General features: G+C 44.7%; 1 protein-coding gene across 2 annotated transcripts in view; it reads left to right on the top strand.

The window, feature by feature from the left end:
• Window positions 1-16,648, top strand: part of RFX4 (regulatory factor X4) — an 83,430-nt gene that overhangs the window by 11,482 nt on the left and 55,300 nt on the right. For both annotated transcript variants that reach the window (XM_066589534.1, XM_066589535.1), the window contains exon 2: window positions 15,499-15,585. In XM_066589534.1, the coding sequence (XP_066445631.1) occupies window positions 15,499-15,585 (87 nt within the window). The remainder of the gene's footprint in view (window positions 1-15,498; window positions 15,586-16,648) is intronic.

Raw genomic sequence — 16,648 nt, forward strand, 5'->3', positions numbered from 1 at the left:
ACTAACTAAACTATGTGGAAAACTAAATGTTCTAAAAAGAGCAGTAGTATTGAGCGAACCAAACAGTTCAACCCTATTTCGGGTCAAACTTTTCTAAAAGTTTAGTTCAACATGGACCCGACCCTCCAGCTATTTGTCTTGGCCGAACACACTAAGATAGCATTTCTTCTAATTCTTCTACTTCTTCTCCCCCCCTTCTCTTTCCTCTTCTCCTTGATTTAAATATACTTGATCATTTTGTCCATCAGGAGATAAGCCTTCGCCAGAGGTATCTGGTATCAGCTCTCTCCACTCTCTCCATTCTGAACTTATGCATGCTCAACATGCGAGATGGCTACTGGCTGAACGAATGTTCAGTCGACAGCTATCCAATGTGTATGATCAGCCTAATAGTCCAATGACAGACATGGCACATGTTCCTTAAGTGGTGATGAGATATCTGCAAACCTGGGTATGTGCAAGGGGCCCACTGTGTCTGGTGGGCCCACAGTGCACAGAGGCCAAGGAGAGGAAGGGGGTCCGGGCTGCTGGATGAGGCTCAGCAGCAAGACCCCCAGGATTTTAATTTTAAAGTCTGAGTAGTTGGCCCTGCTGTCTCACTTCCAGATCATACAACCATGTGTGTCACACAATCACATAACCTGGAATTCAGGCAGCAGCGACAGCGCCGCCGACTACAGCTGCCGGAGAGCGACAAAGAAGGTGAGTATTTATTGTTTTTATTTTATCACATATGTAAAAAGGGGCAAGAGTTGGTTTCTATATGTAAACGGGTAAGATGTGGCATATATATGTAAGAGAGGACAAGGCGTAACATTTCTATGTGGAAGAGCACAAAAGGTGGCATACCTGTTTCCCTGAAAATAAGACAGTGTCTTATATTAATTTTTGTTCAAAAAGGTTTAACTTTTTTACATGTATAGCTGCCTGGACACTATTTAAATTGACTTTTTTAATTAACTGTTAGCAGGGCTTAATTTTGGAGTAGGGCTTATATTTCAAGCATCCTCAAAAAGCCTGAAAAATCATTTTGCATCCTCACAAATTCTGGAAAATCATACTATGTCTTATTTTCAGAGTATGTCTTATTTTCAGGGTATGTCTTATTTTCAGGGAAACGGGGGGGGGGGGCAAGAAGTTGCATATATATTATATAGAAACCTGTAAAAGGTGACACATCTAAAAGAGTTAGATAGGTGGTATTATAAGTAAAAGGGGGCAAGAGGTGGCAAAGATGGATATATAAAGGGGGAAAGGGGGCAGTTTATCTAAAAGGGGGGGCAAGTGGTGGCATATCCAAAAGGGGCAAAAGGGGACATTATTTCTAAAAAAAAAAGGGTATTATTTCTAAAAGGCAGCAGGAGAAGGTATTATTACTGACTTGGGCAAAAGGGGATATTATCGCTAACTGGGGCATATGGAGCACTGACAGAAAGACGGGCCCATTGAAACTCTATCGCCCACATAAACCTAGAGCCGGTTACACATTTTTGGATATCAGTAAATTGTAAGATAGTTGCTGAACCAAGCGCTTCAGTGTATGTAAAAGCAAAATGATTTGTGCGAAGTCTAAAAATTTCCCCCAAAAAAATGGTGTGAAACGTTTATATTTTATAGTTTTTTTTAGCCTTTATTACCCAAATACTTGCTTTTTTCAAGCTGCACTAATTGGGTAGCATAGGAAAGAAGATACCAGGTACTTACATTCCCCATGCCTGCCCAGTCCGCCGTAAGCAAAATACAGCCGCCCTCCGTGTTTTGGAGTAAGGATAGATGAACACTAGCATATTTTCAGAGCATGTGCTGTCTGTGGAATTTCATGGACTGCCCAAGATCCCAGTAAGAGGCTATACACATGGACGGTTTTTCATACGGACCCATGGCCCTCGTGAAAAACTCATGGCATGTCCTGTTCCTGTCCATTTGATGGCCGAGAAATAGGACGTGCGAATGCGTGTGAATGTCCTGTGTCCGTGTATAGTGGATAGCACATTGATTAGTGTCTGTATGCTATCTGATATAAGTCGATGCCGAGTTTCCCAGGCACAACTCACTGTTAATGCTAGTGTGCACTTAGCCTAAGGCCAGGAGCATTCTTCCCGAGTGTGTGAGTTACATGGACACAGCTCATAGACATGCATTAGCATGTCTTATTTCTTGGACAGGAATAGGACAGGTGATGAGTTTTTTTTTTACATGGATTATCGGTCCCTGTGAAAAAAAGTCAATATGTATAGCCCTATAGGCTATAATGGAGCCGTGTGCCATCTATGAATTACCAGGGCCAGCACATGGCCCCAAATATGCTAATGTTTTGGAGGCCTAAAGGAGAGGAGCCTTTGCAATGACAGCTCCACTTCTCCTGATAGAATACGTGTGATATACATTCAGCTTAGGTATTTTAAGGATCGAACCAGGTAAGTCTCCATAGAGATATACTTTTGATTAGTTGGATCAAAGGCGTAACTTAAAGCTTCTGAGCCCCAATGCAAAACCTGTAACAGGGCCCCCAACTATAATGCTTTATTCATAGTACTGGGCTCCCTATATGGAGAAGAGAGGCCTTATGGACCCCCTAAGGCTCCTGGGCCCGGGTGCAACCGCATCCCCTATAGTTACCCCCCTGAGTTGGATTAGTTGTAACTTTCCCTCCATACCCTAGAATAATATGATATAGACTTCCTCAAAAGGTTTTTTTTTTCCTCATCAGAGATATTTAAAGGGTTTTCACATTTCATAATACAATGGAATATCACTGGATTATGTAATCACTTTATGACCAGTGGAGGTCCAGTCCCTTGGACTCCATCAATCCATCAAAGCAGACACAGAATTGGTTTAATGTTGCATCTCCTTCACTATTTTTCCTTGCCTTGATCACCCACTGTGCAGGGAAAGCTATACTTCCCTATTCAAGCAAATAGGACCATTTGCAGTTCATGGCACAGATTGCTTGAACTCTACTGTAGCACTTGAGAGATGGGTGGTATAATTAGATGGTATAGACATGGCTTCTCTTCAATCAGGAATTACCCAGTCTACTCTTAATGATCTAGCGCTCGATTTTATGTACATACATGACCCTACTGAAAATGCATCCATCTGCAATACCCGGCACAACCCATGGACAAGAGCGGCGCTGTTTCTGGGAAAAAAACAACTAATCTTTCAAAAATGTGTTGCATGGAAACTATCTGTAAATCTGCTAATCTGGCATGATGGTCTCGTAGAAATGTTTTGGGGTTTTTTTTGTGTACAGGACTCATATACTGTAGAGTCAATTTGCTAACTGGAAGTATCTAGAATATGTAGTATTTAAAGGGGTTGTACCAAGATCTAAAGCTATCCACTATCCACATTATAGGAAATATCTTTATGAAGGGGAAGGCATCTGACTGCTGGGACCCCCACTAATAACAAGAATTATGGGTCCTGTTGGTTTCCACATGAATGGAGCAGATCTCCATTCATTCCAATGACCGTGCCAGAAATTGCCAAGTACAAGCACTTGACAATCTCTCGGCTGTCATAGAAATTAATGTAGCGGTGGAACACATGAGTGACCTCTGCTTTATTTATGCATCGACTATTGGGACCCCCATTCTCAGGGTTGGTGGGGTTCCAGTAGTCGGACCCTCACTGATCACAAAGAAATTGCCTAGCCTGTTGATAGAGATAACTTTAGATTTTGGTACAACCCCTTTAATGATGAAACGTATGGTGTAATATACTGTATACATGATGAACGCCTCTTTGGTAATTTCCGTATGCCTCATGTGACCTTGACATCTTAGTCTTCATTTTACAATCAGGAGCTGATTTTGTGCCTTTTGTGGTGATTTTGGAGGTTGTAGCCCCATCAGACCAGCGCTCCTCTCTGTGTGACCCCATCATCGGCAGGTCATCTCCTCCCCTGTTACCTCCCTTCAGTGTTTTCTTTGTTATCTTGTAATTGCCCAGAATTCCTTTGATTCTTTCCCTGCATTTTATTACTTTTTATGTTAATTTGATATGCACTCATTGAAACCGTATGGGCATTGGTATTTTATGGGATGCTTGTGTATAGAGGTCTACAAAGCAGCATATAGTTTATAGGTCTAATAGACTGTGGTGTACATGGAAGTGAATATACCGATACAACCTTATAGAACGAGATGCTTCGTCCTGAAATTCCCTCCTTAGTAGGGAATTATAAGAAATTTGTTATATCAGTGCATACGTTTTTTCATTGCGCTTGAACCAGAGGCGTAACTTGAAGCTCCCGGGCCCCGATGCAAAACTTGTAACAGGGCCCCCAACTATAATGCTTTACTCATAGTACTGGGTTCCCTATATGGAGAAGAGAGGCCTTATGGGCCCCCTAAGGCACCTGGGCCTGGGTGCAACCGCATCCCCTGCACCCTCTATAGTTACGCCCCTGGCATGAACTGTTGTCTTCCAGCATTGAAGTCTTAGGTTCAGATCCGACCAGGATTACATGTACATGGATTTTGTATCTTCATTTCATGTTTTTATATGTTTTTACCAGGGTCACCAGTTTCCTTCCACTCTCTAATTGGCTTTCTGCAATAGTGGCCTAAGGGCCCTTTTACACAGGGCAGCCTGTTGGGCGCTGATGCCCGACAGGGTGTCCCAGCAATGATCGTTTATGTGCTTCTACACAGGAGCGATCATCATTGAGTGAATGGAGTCTAAATGGGTTGGGGGTCGTTCTGGTTGACCCGCCTCCATTGACAGTAAACAGGCAGTCGTTTATAGATGAATGACTGCCTGTTCACATGGGCCGTTAATCGTTTAGTTTTTATGCAGAAGCTGTACGATGAACAATAAGAGAAGGATTATCGTTCACCGTTTGGTCTGTGCATGCATTTAGACTGAACGACGCGGGAATCTGAACCATTTATTGTCCCATGTAAAAGGGCCCAGGAGTGTGGTTGTCTCAGATAGGGAAATTAGATTGTGAGCTCCGGTGCTACTGATCTGTATCATATGAATAACTGAAATAAATAAGTAAGCCTTATCTACTTATTTTCAAGCGTCCGGCAGCCGTGCCGACAATTATCACTCCTGTGCCTTTTCATACGAGCAATGATTGCTCATTAAATGGAGGCGGAGCAGCCTGGAGGTCTCCTCTGGCCGCTCGCCCCCATTGAGATAAACAATCAGGTCGACGTTCACTTGGTTTTTAGATGAGCTGAAAACCAAGAGACTTCAACAAGTGTCCGTGTTTATTTGGGACGACAGTTGCCCGTAATCGCCTTTTTTGAGTGATTACTTGGGCGAATATCTGCCCGTGTAAACGCGCCCTAAATAGTAGAAATCGTCCGAAATTGACAGGTAGACAGACCATTTATATGGGAGATTTTAAGTTCCTTTTTATTGTACAGGGTTATTACAAATGATCTTCCCGATTTGAACCCCCATACAGCGGCGTAACTATGCAGGGGATGCGGTTGCATCGGGGCCCAGGAGCCTTAGGGGGTCCATAAGGCCTCTCTTCTCCATATAGGGAGCCCAGTACTATGAATAAAGCATTATAGTTGGGGGCCCTGTTACAGGTTTTGCATTGGGGCCCAGAAGCTTCAAGTTACGCCTCTGCCCCCATAACTTACATTAATGACACTCTGATACAGAAATGTGATATCAATGGAAACAGAAACTTAAAAGGTTTTATTTAGTAAAACTATCTACCAGTATGTCGTCCTTGTTGCCCGTAGCAACCAATCCCAGCGCAGCTTTCATTTCTCAAGCTGCTGAGGTAAAATGAAAGCAGCGCAGTGATTGGTTGCTACCAGCAACAAGGACAGTCTTATGGAAGCAGTTCTGCTAAATGAGGCCCAATATGAGATAAAATGTCTGCCAATGAAGACAGAAGAGCATTTTGTGTCCTTGATTTTCACATCTACTGGTTTGTTATTAATGCGCAATGTCATTTTTAAACAAAGTTTTGTGAAGTTCCACCTGGCACACAAGCGGTACTCCAACTTTAAGGAAAAAGGTTAAATCTGGAAGTGAAAATCCACCGTCTGTCCCCCAGTAAACGTGAAAACAGCGGAGCGCGTCCGTGCATGTTTCACACAAAGTCCTCAGAAATCCACCGTCAGAGGGAGCAAAGAATTGGACATCACACCACCGACTGTGTGGAAGATTCTGCGTCAATGTTTATAATGTTATCCTTACCGATTGCGATTGTTACCGGTCCTGAAACCGGATGACGGCGACGTTCTTTCTGCAAGCGTGTGAAAACTGTAATGGAAAGCGATTATTTCATGGAGTCTTTAGTGATGAAGCCGCCTTCCATCTGTCGGACAACAAACGTAATATCAGAATCTGGTGGAGGGGAATCCACCTGTCTGCATGGAGCATATGGAGACTCCCCCAAGGTGAATGTGTTCTGCGCTATAACCTGTAGGAAAGTCTACGGCCCCTTCTTCTTCCATGAGGAAACAATCCCGGGGATTTCCTACCTGGATGCTACAGATATGGCTTCTACCGCAGATGGAACAGGAAATCCCAGGTTTCATATTCCAACAGGATGGGGCACCCCTTTTCCCTCCATCATTTTCACAATGAAGCCAGAAGTGAGCTGAATAGGTAACTACCAAACAGATGGATTGTCCGTGCAGGTGGTGATGATAGTGAACTTCTTCCTTGGCCTCCATGTTCCCCGGATGTTACACCTTGTGATGTTTTCTCTTGGGGATTGTTAGATTCTACATGCCCCCCTTACCACCCGCCATGGTCTACAGCATCCCAGAAGCCATTGCATCAGTCAGTCGTGATACGCTATAACATCTATGGCAAGAACTTGACTACAGGCTCCATGTGTGTCCAGTGACAAAGGGGCTCACATTGATCACCACGCTAACCACAGTGCTGCATTGTCAAGTTTTCATTGGTGGGAAGCCATAAGACGGAACCCCACCGATCTCTAGTATGAAGTGGATCCAGAGCTTTGAAAAACTTCAAAGTTCATGTTCACAATCCTAAATACCCCTTAGGACTAATAAACATGGTTTTAACCATCAGAAGAGGTTCCAATCCACCAATGCTAAAGCCTGCAGTGTCTCCATGACGTGTAGTGCCCATATGCCCACTGGGTGAAAGGGGAACCTAGTGATAATGAATCCAAAACTGGAATTAACGAGATCGGCGTTGCTTTTACTTGCTGCTGCTGAACAGTTTTTCTCCTTCTCACAATCAACTCACAATATACAAGCCCCACTTGATGTGTTCCCCTCTACCAGTAATTCTGTTGTCCCATTACCTAAGTTAAATCGATCTCTTCTCTATAGTGAGTGCATTAACTGTGGTACTCAACCTTCAGATTCATTTCATTGTTTCCGGGTAGACGACCTCTCAGAATTTACTTGAAACCATTTGCTCACCTACTTAGGTTTTGTGAGAGTTTTCCTTTTCTGGCCCGAGTCTACAGACCAAAAAGGATCCTGGCCATTGATAGCAATACATTACAGTACAATTTGAAATACATTAAAGTAACACTCCAGTAAAAGCAATAGCGTACTATTCCCAGTGTAGGGCCAGAAGGTGCGGAGGAGTAATGTTTTTTCTTGTAGGAACTACCTAGATGGTGTAGGAAGAATTATAAGCTGGGTCCCTGGGAAAAAGGTATGGAAATGGAAGATTTCAGTGGCCCTAGTAGTAATAATGCCCCCTTTTATGCCCTCATCGGGAATAATGCTCCCCCTTATTACCCAATCATTAAGAATGCTCTGTCATATTGTCTCCATCGTTACAAATGCTCCCTTTGTTGCCCTGTCATAATGCACCCAATGTTGCCCCTCGTTACAATATACTCACCTGATTTGCAGTCTAAGCTCTGGTGGTCCTTATTTCTACTTCAGACCTTCCTGACTTCCGGATTGCATGGTCATCCAAATGGCCACAGCGGTCACAGACTAAGCAACTGAAAGTCAGACAAGACCAGTGTGGTGTTCTTTTTAACTTTACAGCCTCATACGGCCACCTCATAAATTGGAGGCCTGGAGGAACGCCTGTAGCAACCACTACTGCAACCATGGTTGTCGGTGGCCCTGCGATGTAACCGTCCCACCGGAATTTTTCCGGGTAGACTGAACAACCAATCCGCCCCTGATGTTGTGGCAGCCCTGGCAGGCTCTCAGAGCACATCAGGGTGCCACGGCACCCCGGTTGGGAGTCACTAACCTATGTATTAGACGTTATCAGCCTTTGTGCTGAGTGAGGGACACGGTGCAGTCTTGTGAGTTGTAATAAGGGCAGCACATTGTGTTTTGACTGTGTTGAAAAGTGGTTCTTTTTGTGTTTTTCCTAAAAAAAGCAATCCATTTTACTAACCGATATCTTTAGTCCACTGGCCTATGGAATTACAACTCCCACCATGATTTGCCTGCTGGTGATTTATTGTACAGCTGACGTGTAGAGACAATATTAGCTAGCTTTAAAAATAGCTCTTGTAATTATGTTCAGCCACTTCTTGACTTTATATCCTCCTGCACCCCCTGCTGGTTCGGTGTCTGTAGCCTATGTGTCCTTCTGATGGCATAGCAGGATTGTAAATGAATCATTTAATGCTATCTAAGATGGAATAAGGTTCTGTTCACATTTGCATAATTCTGGGCCATTATTTTTAACGTGATACAAACTTCAATAATGATTCTGTTAATTGCCCTGATGTATCAGCTTGCCTCTATTCCACTATGAATTTGTGTTTCGGTGGACAGAATAGCATTGCCAGCTACATTATTCTGTTCAGTAAAGATAACAGACTCCTGACGTTCTCTTATGTTTGACACTGAAGCCAGTAGAGAAACATACAGAGATGCTCTGTGTGCAATGACAGAAAACTGGGGTACACCTTCTTCTCCAATGCTCTACTAGACACCCATCTAGTAGCGCTGGACCTCCTTTGGCTTTCACAACAGCAACAATTTGTTGTGATATCCATCTGTAGAGGGGTAGCCCTACTACATAGCTGTATTATATCCAGGCCCTGGTAAGAAGTATTAATAGGTACGTTGCGCCACTTAGTGGTCAAAGTTTTTTAATGTAATGTGTAATGTTGAAGTATCGAGCCAGCTGATTGGATGAGCAGGATCAGGTGACTGAGTGGCGTGATCACGTGAGAACATATGTGCATCTCTCTAAGGCCTAGTGCCCGCGGCCGTGACGGGCTCCGGAAGCGGAATTCTGCAGCAGAGTCCATCACGGCGCCCCCCCTTCCCCAGAGGCCCCATACTCACCTCCGGATCCGCTGCCCGATGTCCCGCATCCCGTGCCGGCACGCATGAGCAGTACAGTGCATGACACGCCGGCAGCGTCATATGACAGTCCACAGCGTCACATGACACGCCAGCAGCGTCATATAATGCGGGTGTCGGTGGGCGGGGGAGTGTTTTCACGCTATCTACCGCTGTGCTACAGCGAAAGATAGCGTGACGGACGGCTTCCATTGACTGCAATGGAAGCCGCCCGTGCGTACGCCCGTGGCAAATAGAACTTGCCGCGGGTGATTACGAGTGATTTCACAGGGCGGAATTCCACGGTGGAATTCTGCATCGTGAGCATTGCGCTATTAGTTTTAATAGAACCTAATAGCTGCAGGGCAACACCGCGGGTATTCACCCGTGGGTATTAGGCCTAAGGGCTCCTGCACACGATGCGTTTTTAACATTAGAAAGTCCCATTGGCAATCACGTAAAAAAAACGCAGCGATATCGCATTAAAAAGACATGCAAGAAAAAGTGTGCAGGAGCCCTTAGGCAGATGTGGTACAAGGAGTAGAAGAAGAGGACGTGTGCTGAGTGCTCTCTGCCAAGCAATGGTTGAAACGCCGTATGGGCTCTGTGATGGTACCACCACTACAGGCACACAGTGTGGTGCACCCAACTACTGAGGCAAACCTATTTCTGTGTTATGGTGTTCCAACACATCCTCCATGGTCACCTTGTCCTGTTCATCCATTGGTTAGAAAAAGTCTAAATTTGAGTTTCTGAGTTTAATAACGTTAAGTTCAAGCAGCATGCAAGAGTCGAAGTATGTCTGAAAATCCAGCCCTCACCCCAGCAGTATGGAATGTTGCCCCTGCCATCAGGCCTACAAACGTGGCGTCATAAACAAGATGGGATTACTTAGGGGCAGCACCGATCCCAGACAGGAACTCATCCAGCAGTTGCGTTGGTCAAACTGTCATGGAACTAGAAGTTCCACTTCAGTAAAAGAGCTGGCAACCATAGAGGGGTGGGCCTGACAGCTACTTAAGAAATACACCATGCTCAAGCATAGGCGCAACAGGATGGGTGATGAAATAAGACCTGGAACAAGGATTTGGTTTTATGCAGGACTTTACCCATGAAGATATACCATTTGTGTGCTGTATGTCCGTGGCTCAGAACGACCTTTCCCCAAACTGTGGGACCTAAAAGGATGGGAGATGGTCATATGTAGACTGGAGCCTGCCGGCTGACGAACAAGTCTGGACTAGCTATGGACCTCAGGGAACTACAGCAAGGCCGGTGTGCCCATGGCCACCAAAGAAAGAGGAGATTGACCTGGGGGGAAAGGAAAGCCTCAACTTCCTTTCACTGTCTAAGAGCTACTATGAGCAAGAGATCAAAGGATCGATTCCTTCTGTTACAGTTAACGTGAACCTGATTTTGAACATATACGAAGCCATATTGCCTTAAAAAAAGATGCAGATTAAGGCTTCATTCCCGCAAGAGCATACACGCCGCTTTTTCACATCCTGGCGTATATATACACGTTACCTATGTTCATTCACATCAGCGATTATACTGGAACTATCTTTTAGCCAATGTATGGCAGCGGATCCCATAGACTCCTATGGGAGTGGGGGAAAAAAGAAGAGAGGGGAAGCCATTTTTGCAGCGTCCAACGCTGCGAAAAGCTTACAGGTGCCTCTATGTAGACACTGGAAGGCATCTCGGGGATGTTTTCCTTTTTTCCGTGGTGCGGCGTATTTTTTTCGCTAAAAATGAAGGTCACGGTCTTGCGAATGGTTGAGAAAACTCTGGCCGTGATTGCAGGAAAAACGCCCGTTCAGAGCAGGTGTGAAAATGTAACAACGCCATCGCCGTATATCCGCTCGTGTGAAAGAGCCCTAAGCCAGACTTTTTCTGTTCTTTTTTTCCCCTTCCTTTACTTTACCGAAGGCTACTCCCATTGTGACACCCCAATCTGATCACCTATAAACATCAATAGGTATCAGAAAACCCCAGACCATTACTCCACCTCCACCACCAGGCTGAACTATTAATATCTGGCAGGAGGGGGTTCATCAATTCATGCTCCTTGTGCCAAATTTTGACTTTCCCATCAGCATGGTGCAAAAGAAGCCTAGATTCTTCTCACCAGATGTTATAGTAATAATATATATGTCTCATACATCAGCCTTGCCAAACATGTGTGTATATATATATATATATATATATATATATATATATATATATATATATATATATATATATACACCTTCATAGGAAATAGCTAGCAGTTAAATGGTTAACAAGCTCAATATTAAACCCTGGTATGTGCAAGCAGAATGTTGAGCTTCACATCTTTCTTACAGGAAACTTATCTAGGGGAGCTGCTTCTTATCTCCTCTCTAGCATTCCTATGGTTCAGGCAGGGATATTGATAAAGCCTGTGATAGTTGAATCTTAGAAATTACATGTTTGGTAGTGGCATACACCTGGGGCGTTAACATATGTTAATCATTAGCGTCATTACATACAAAGCCAATCATGAGTTGTTATGATGTTCGGGGCGTGCATGGGTATTGATGCGTCATGTTCAACTATATCTGTACTATTATGATATGAATAAGCCAGAAGTGTATTAGAGAATGACCAATATGGCCTCAGCCTCAGATACATCTGCATGCATGCAACTTCTCATTATAACCAATTTGGAGCAGATCAGTGAACTCATCTGGAATAAGATATTATTCCCATAAAACAGATGATGTTTTCACGCTGCTCAGTAATCCAGTTTTGCATTCTTTTGCCCACTAGATCACTGTTTCTCTTAGGGTGGTTTCCCATGGGGCGAGAAAATTGTGCGATTTGTTTTTTTGTTTTTTTTTTATTAACTGATGCAATAGTCAGTAAAAAAGCTGATTAAGAAACCAATGATTTACAATGGTTTCCTTCCCATCTGTGATGTTTTCACTGATGCGATGTTGAGAAAACCAAAAAATCACAGCATGCTCTATCTTTCTGCAATGTGCGATTTTATTTTTTTCTTGACTCCCATGTTTCCCTATCGTGGTTTCTTTTATTTGATTAATTCAGATTGCTGGATTTTTCAATCTAATGTGTGGATTTACACTAAAACTGATCTGTGGAGAACTTGTCACCTGATTTTATGCTGCACTCAGGGGTCACCGGTCTAATTTTTGTGCAATTTCGTTCAATTTTGAAAGGGCTGGTGTCTTTAATGAAGTGGTCATTATACAGCTATATTGTCAAATCGCTCTAAATCCTTCTCCCATGCCTCTCCTGGATCACTGAAACTAAGGTTTGAACTGCAATCTTGATCCAAAGCCATGCTTTCTTCATATATAAGTGTGTTGCTCCTCCTTTTAGACCCGTCAGGGGGCATGTACCAGATCAGTAGCATGAGGCTGGGTTTAAATGGGGTAGAATTACCTTCCGCACGGAAATTCCGCCGGCGATTTCTATCCTGGGATAACGGTGCAAAGTGGACTAGATTTGCAAAAATCTCATCCACACGCTGCAGAGAAGCCGTTGAATCCAAGCCACGATGAAACTGACATGCCACGTGGAATTCAAAGCCGCGGCATGTCAATTTTATCCCCGTCTCCGGTGCAGCCATCTCTCCTCTCTATGGGGAGAGATGGCCGCAGCGGAATGCAGGCAGCGAAGCCACTTCAAAACCCATGCCGTACAGCGCGAGTTTTGAAGCTGCATTGCTGCAGCGGAAATTTCGCTGCATTTCCGTGTGGTCCCGCTGCGAGATTTCCGCAGGATTTCCGTCCTGTGTGACCGCAGCCTAAAATTAACAATTCAATACTTGGCAATGAGTATTTCATTTTTGCAGAAGAATCAACATCAAGATCTACAAGTCTACAAGGGGAGTAGCAGGAGGGAACAGGGGGGAGCTCTCTCTCTTCACCCCCCCTCACTCCCCATTGCAACCCCCCGCTCACCCCCGGCGCCCGCCCGATTAGGCAGTTACTCGAAAAAAGCGATGCTCGATCGAGTAATTGCTCTAAACGAGCATGTTCGCTCATCTCTACTAGCTACGCTACCTAAAAAAAAGCAATACTCACCTAGCAGGCGTTGTCCTGGTCCCTCCCGCTGCTCTCCAGAGCTCTGGGCAGACTTCCGGTTACCTGTCAGCCCCAACAGAGCATCCTTTGCTGGTAACCAGCGCTCGATGAACCAATCACAGCCATTCAATGAATAGCTGTGATTGGTGCATCCAGCGTGGCTCTAATTGGCTGAGCCCGCAGCTCAGCCAATCAGAGTAATCTCTTGCTGGACGCGGGGTCTTCAAACCCCGTTACCAGCAAAAGATACTCCGTTGGCGCTGACAAGTGCCCAGAAGCCTGTCCGAAGCTCTGGAGAGCAGCGTGAGGGACCCGGACGGCACCTGCTAGTGAGTATTGCTTTTTTTTTTCAGCCTCCTAGGTTGCGTTTTCAGCACAGCTGATATGCTGGCGAACTGCATGCTATCGCTGCTGAAAAACGCTGCATTTCTGCAAACGCCTGTGTGAGGGAGGCCTTATAGAGATAAAATAATACCACTAAAAAAAAGCTCACATGATACTACCATCGGGCTGTGTCTACATTTTCATTACGGTTTTCCATCACAAACGCCAGAAAAAATATAGCACAATTTTTGTTCCGCTAAAGTGACAGAAACCATGATGAAAGCCGGACAGAACCTATTATAGTCAATGGGTTCCATTATGCGCATTGGTCTCTATTAGAGATGAGCGAGTATACTCGCTAAGGCACATTACTCGAGCGAGTAGTGCCTTAGCCGAGTATCTCCCCGCTCGTCTCTAAAGATTCGAGGGCCGGCGCGGGTGACAGGTGAGTTGCGGGGGGGAGAGAGGGAGAGAGAGATCTCCCCTCCGTTCCTCCCCGCCCGCCGCCGGCCCCCGAATCTTTAGAGACGAGCGGGGAGATGCTTGGCTAAGGCACTACTCGCTCGAGTAATGTGCCTTAGCGAGTATACTCGCTCATCTCTAGTCTTTATCATAGGACGGAACTGGCATGTTGTTTTTTTCCCGTTCTTCTGTTCCATAACAGAACAGAGGATTGGAAATTTAAAACAGAAATGTAAATCCAGCCCAATACTGTCATCTAGTGCCCAATGAATATGGCCACATAGAGCTTAAATAATGCTGCCAAACCATTCCCTAATGATATTACAATGCCGTATCTAAATAATACTGCCACACAGAGCTCCCAAAATGTTATACACATACATGAAAATGGACATACACATACTCATACCTTGTAAATGGTTCCCCCTGAATGAACTTATGGTTTTAGGTCTTCATGGTTCTTGAAGAAGCCATCGCGAAACGTGCATTGGGGTGCAGGTGACGGAGTGTTGTATCAGGGGCGTAACTATAGAGGGTGCAGGGGATGCAGTTGCACCCGGGCCCAGGAGCCTTAGGGGGCCCATAAGGCCTCTCTTCTCCATATAGGGAGCCCAGTACTATGAATAAAGCATTATAGTTGGGGGCCCTGTTACAGGTTTTGCACTGGGGCCCAGAAGCTTCAAGTTATGTCTCTGTGCAGCATGGTTTAGGTATGGGTACGGGTACAGATACAGATAGAGGGGGGGGCCCAGCTCACCTTTTGATTCAGGGCCCCTGAGCCTTTAGTTACGCCCCTGTGTGGTATCATGCGGTAAAACTAGTGTATGATGATATTTGTGTGAGCCCAGTGTTTCTTTTAATATGCATTTTAATTATTTGAACACCGCAAATCTCTCACTACAACACATGCATTGCAAGTGAAGTGCCACATCCTGTTCTTGCTCATTCAGTTGTCATCTCCTCCCATGTATACTTTTATTTGTCTTTTTACATTATCATATGTATAAATAAAGTTTGATACTTTTTATTCAGCTTTATGTGCTGACCTATTTATTTGAATAAGGGAGTGCTACCAAACGCAACCCTACCCAGAAGTGACTACTGGCTCAGCACCCACTAGAGCTACACCCCCTACCATATGACATCAACTACTGTATTATATCAATATACTGTATTAACTAACTAGGGTCTTTTTTAAAGTAATATGAAATTGACCGTACTCCATTTCACAGCATAGCTGGCAATCGGTGGTGCAACTAACAGGCGGGTCCTTTTTTTAACGAGGGCCTTGACACAGTACCATCTTATACCACCATGATCATAGCCGTTACTACTGACACAGCCCTATAAACAGCATAAAATACCACAAGTTATGTAATACGTACTCTTTCTTTTTGCAGAAAGCTGGATTGAACGGTGTCTCAGTGAAAGCGAAAACAAACGGTATTCAAGTCACACATCCCTGGGCAATGTTTCTAATGAAGAAAGTAAGTACCGGAATTTCTTCCTTACAGTCAGTAAGAAATCTGTAGTCTCTGGGACTTTTTAAGGGTAGTATTGTGTTCAAGCTTTGGAAGTGTCTGAAGCAAATAGGCGTCCCAGAACATATTGAACAGCTTATAAGGTCGCGTTTAGAGATGAGCGAGTATACTCGCTAAAGGCAATTGCTCAAGCGAGCATTGCCTTTAGCGAGTATCTCCCCCGCTCGAGACTGCAGGTTCGGGTGCTGGTGCGGGGGAGCGGTTTGTAGCGGCTGTCAGCAGGAGGGAGCAGGGAGAGGGAGAGGGAGAGAGAGATCTCCCCTCCGGTCTGCCCCGCTCTCCCCCGCAGCTCCGTGCCCACTGCCGGCACCCGAACCTGCAGTCTCGAGCGGGGGAGATACTCGCTAAAGGCAATGCTCGCTCGAGCAATTGCCTTTAGCGAGTATACTCGCTCATCTATAGTCGCTTTACAACATTTTTTTGTCCCAGTACACAATTTGGTTGAAAAGCAACAGTCAGGACAGCTTATGGAAACACGGATTGGTTCGGAATCGAGAAAGGCATACGGCAAGGCTGCATTCTATCACCGGTCCTTTTCAATCTGTATGCAGAAACAATCATAAGGCGATGCACTTTGGACAAATTAGAAATTGGAGTCAAAATTGGTGGCAGAAATGTCAACAACCTCCGATATGCAGATGAAACCACCCTGCTTGCGGAAAGGGAGAGGGACCTGGAATACATTATCCGACGAGTGCAACAGGAAAGCAAACGCATGGGACTGTACCTCAACAGCAAGAAAACGAAAGTCATGATCACGGTAGGCAACGGGTCAGTGAGCATAGAAATTAACAACGAAGAAGTTGAGTCGGTCCAAGATTTCATCTTCCTTGGATCCAAAATCAATTGCAACGGGCAATCTGGTCCTGAGATCAAGAGACGGATTACACTTGGTAGGAATGCAATGCGAGGAATGGAAAAGATGTGAAAAAGCAAGAATATTAGCATTGCAACAAAAACCAGACTGGTCAATGCAATCGTCTTTCCATTACCGATGTTTGGTTGCGAA

Source organism: Eleutherodactylus coqui, chromosome 2 (genome assembly GCF_035609145.1).
Source record: "Eleutherodactylus coqui strain aEleCoq1 chromosome 2, aEleCoq1.hap1, whole genome shotgun sequence".
Taxonomy (NCBI): Eukaryota; Metazoa; Chordata; class Amphibia; order Anura; family Eleutherodactylidae; genus Eleutherodactylus; species Eleutherodactylus coqui.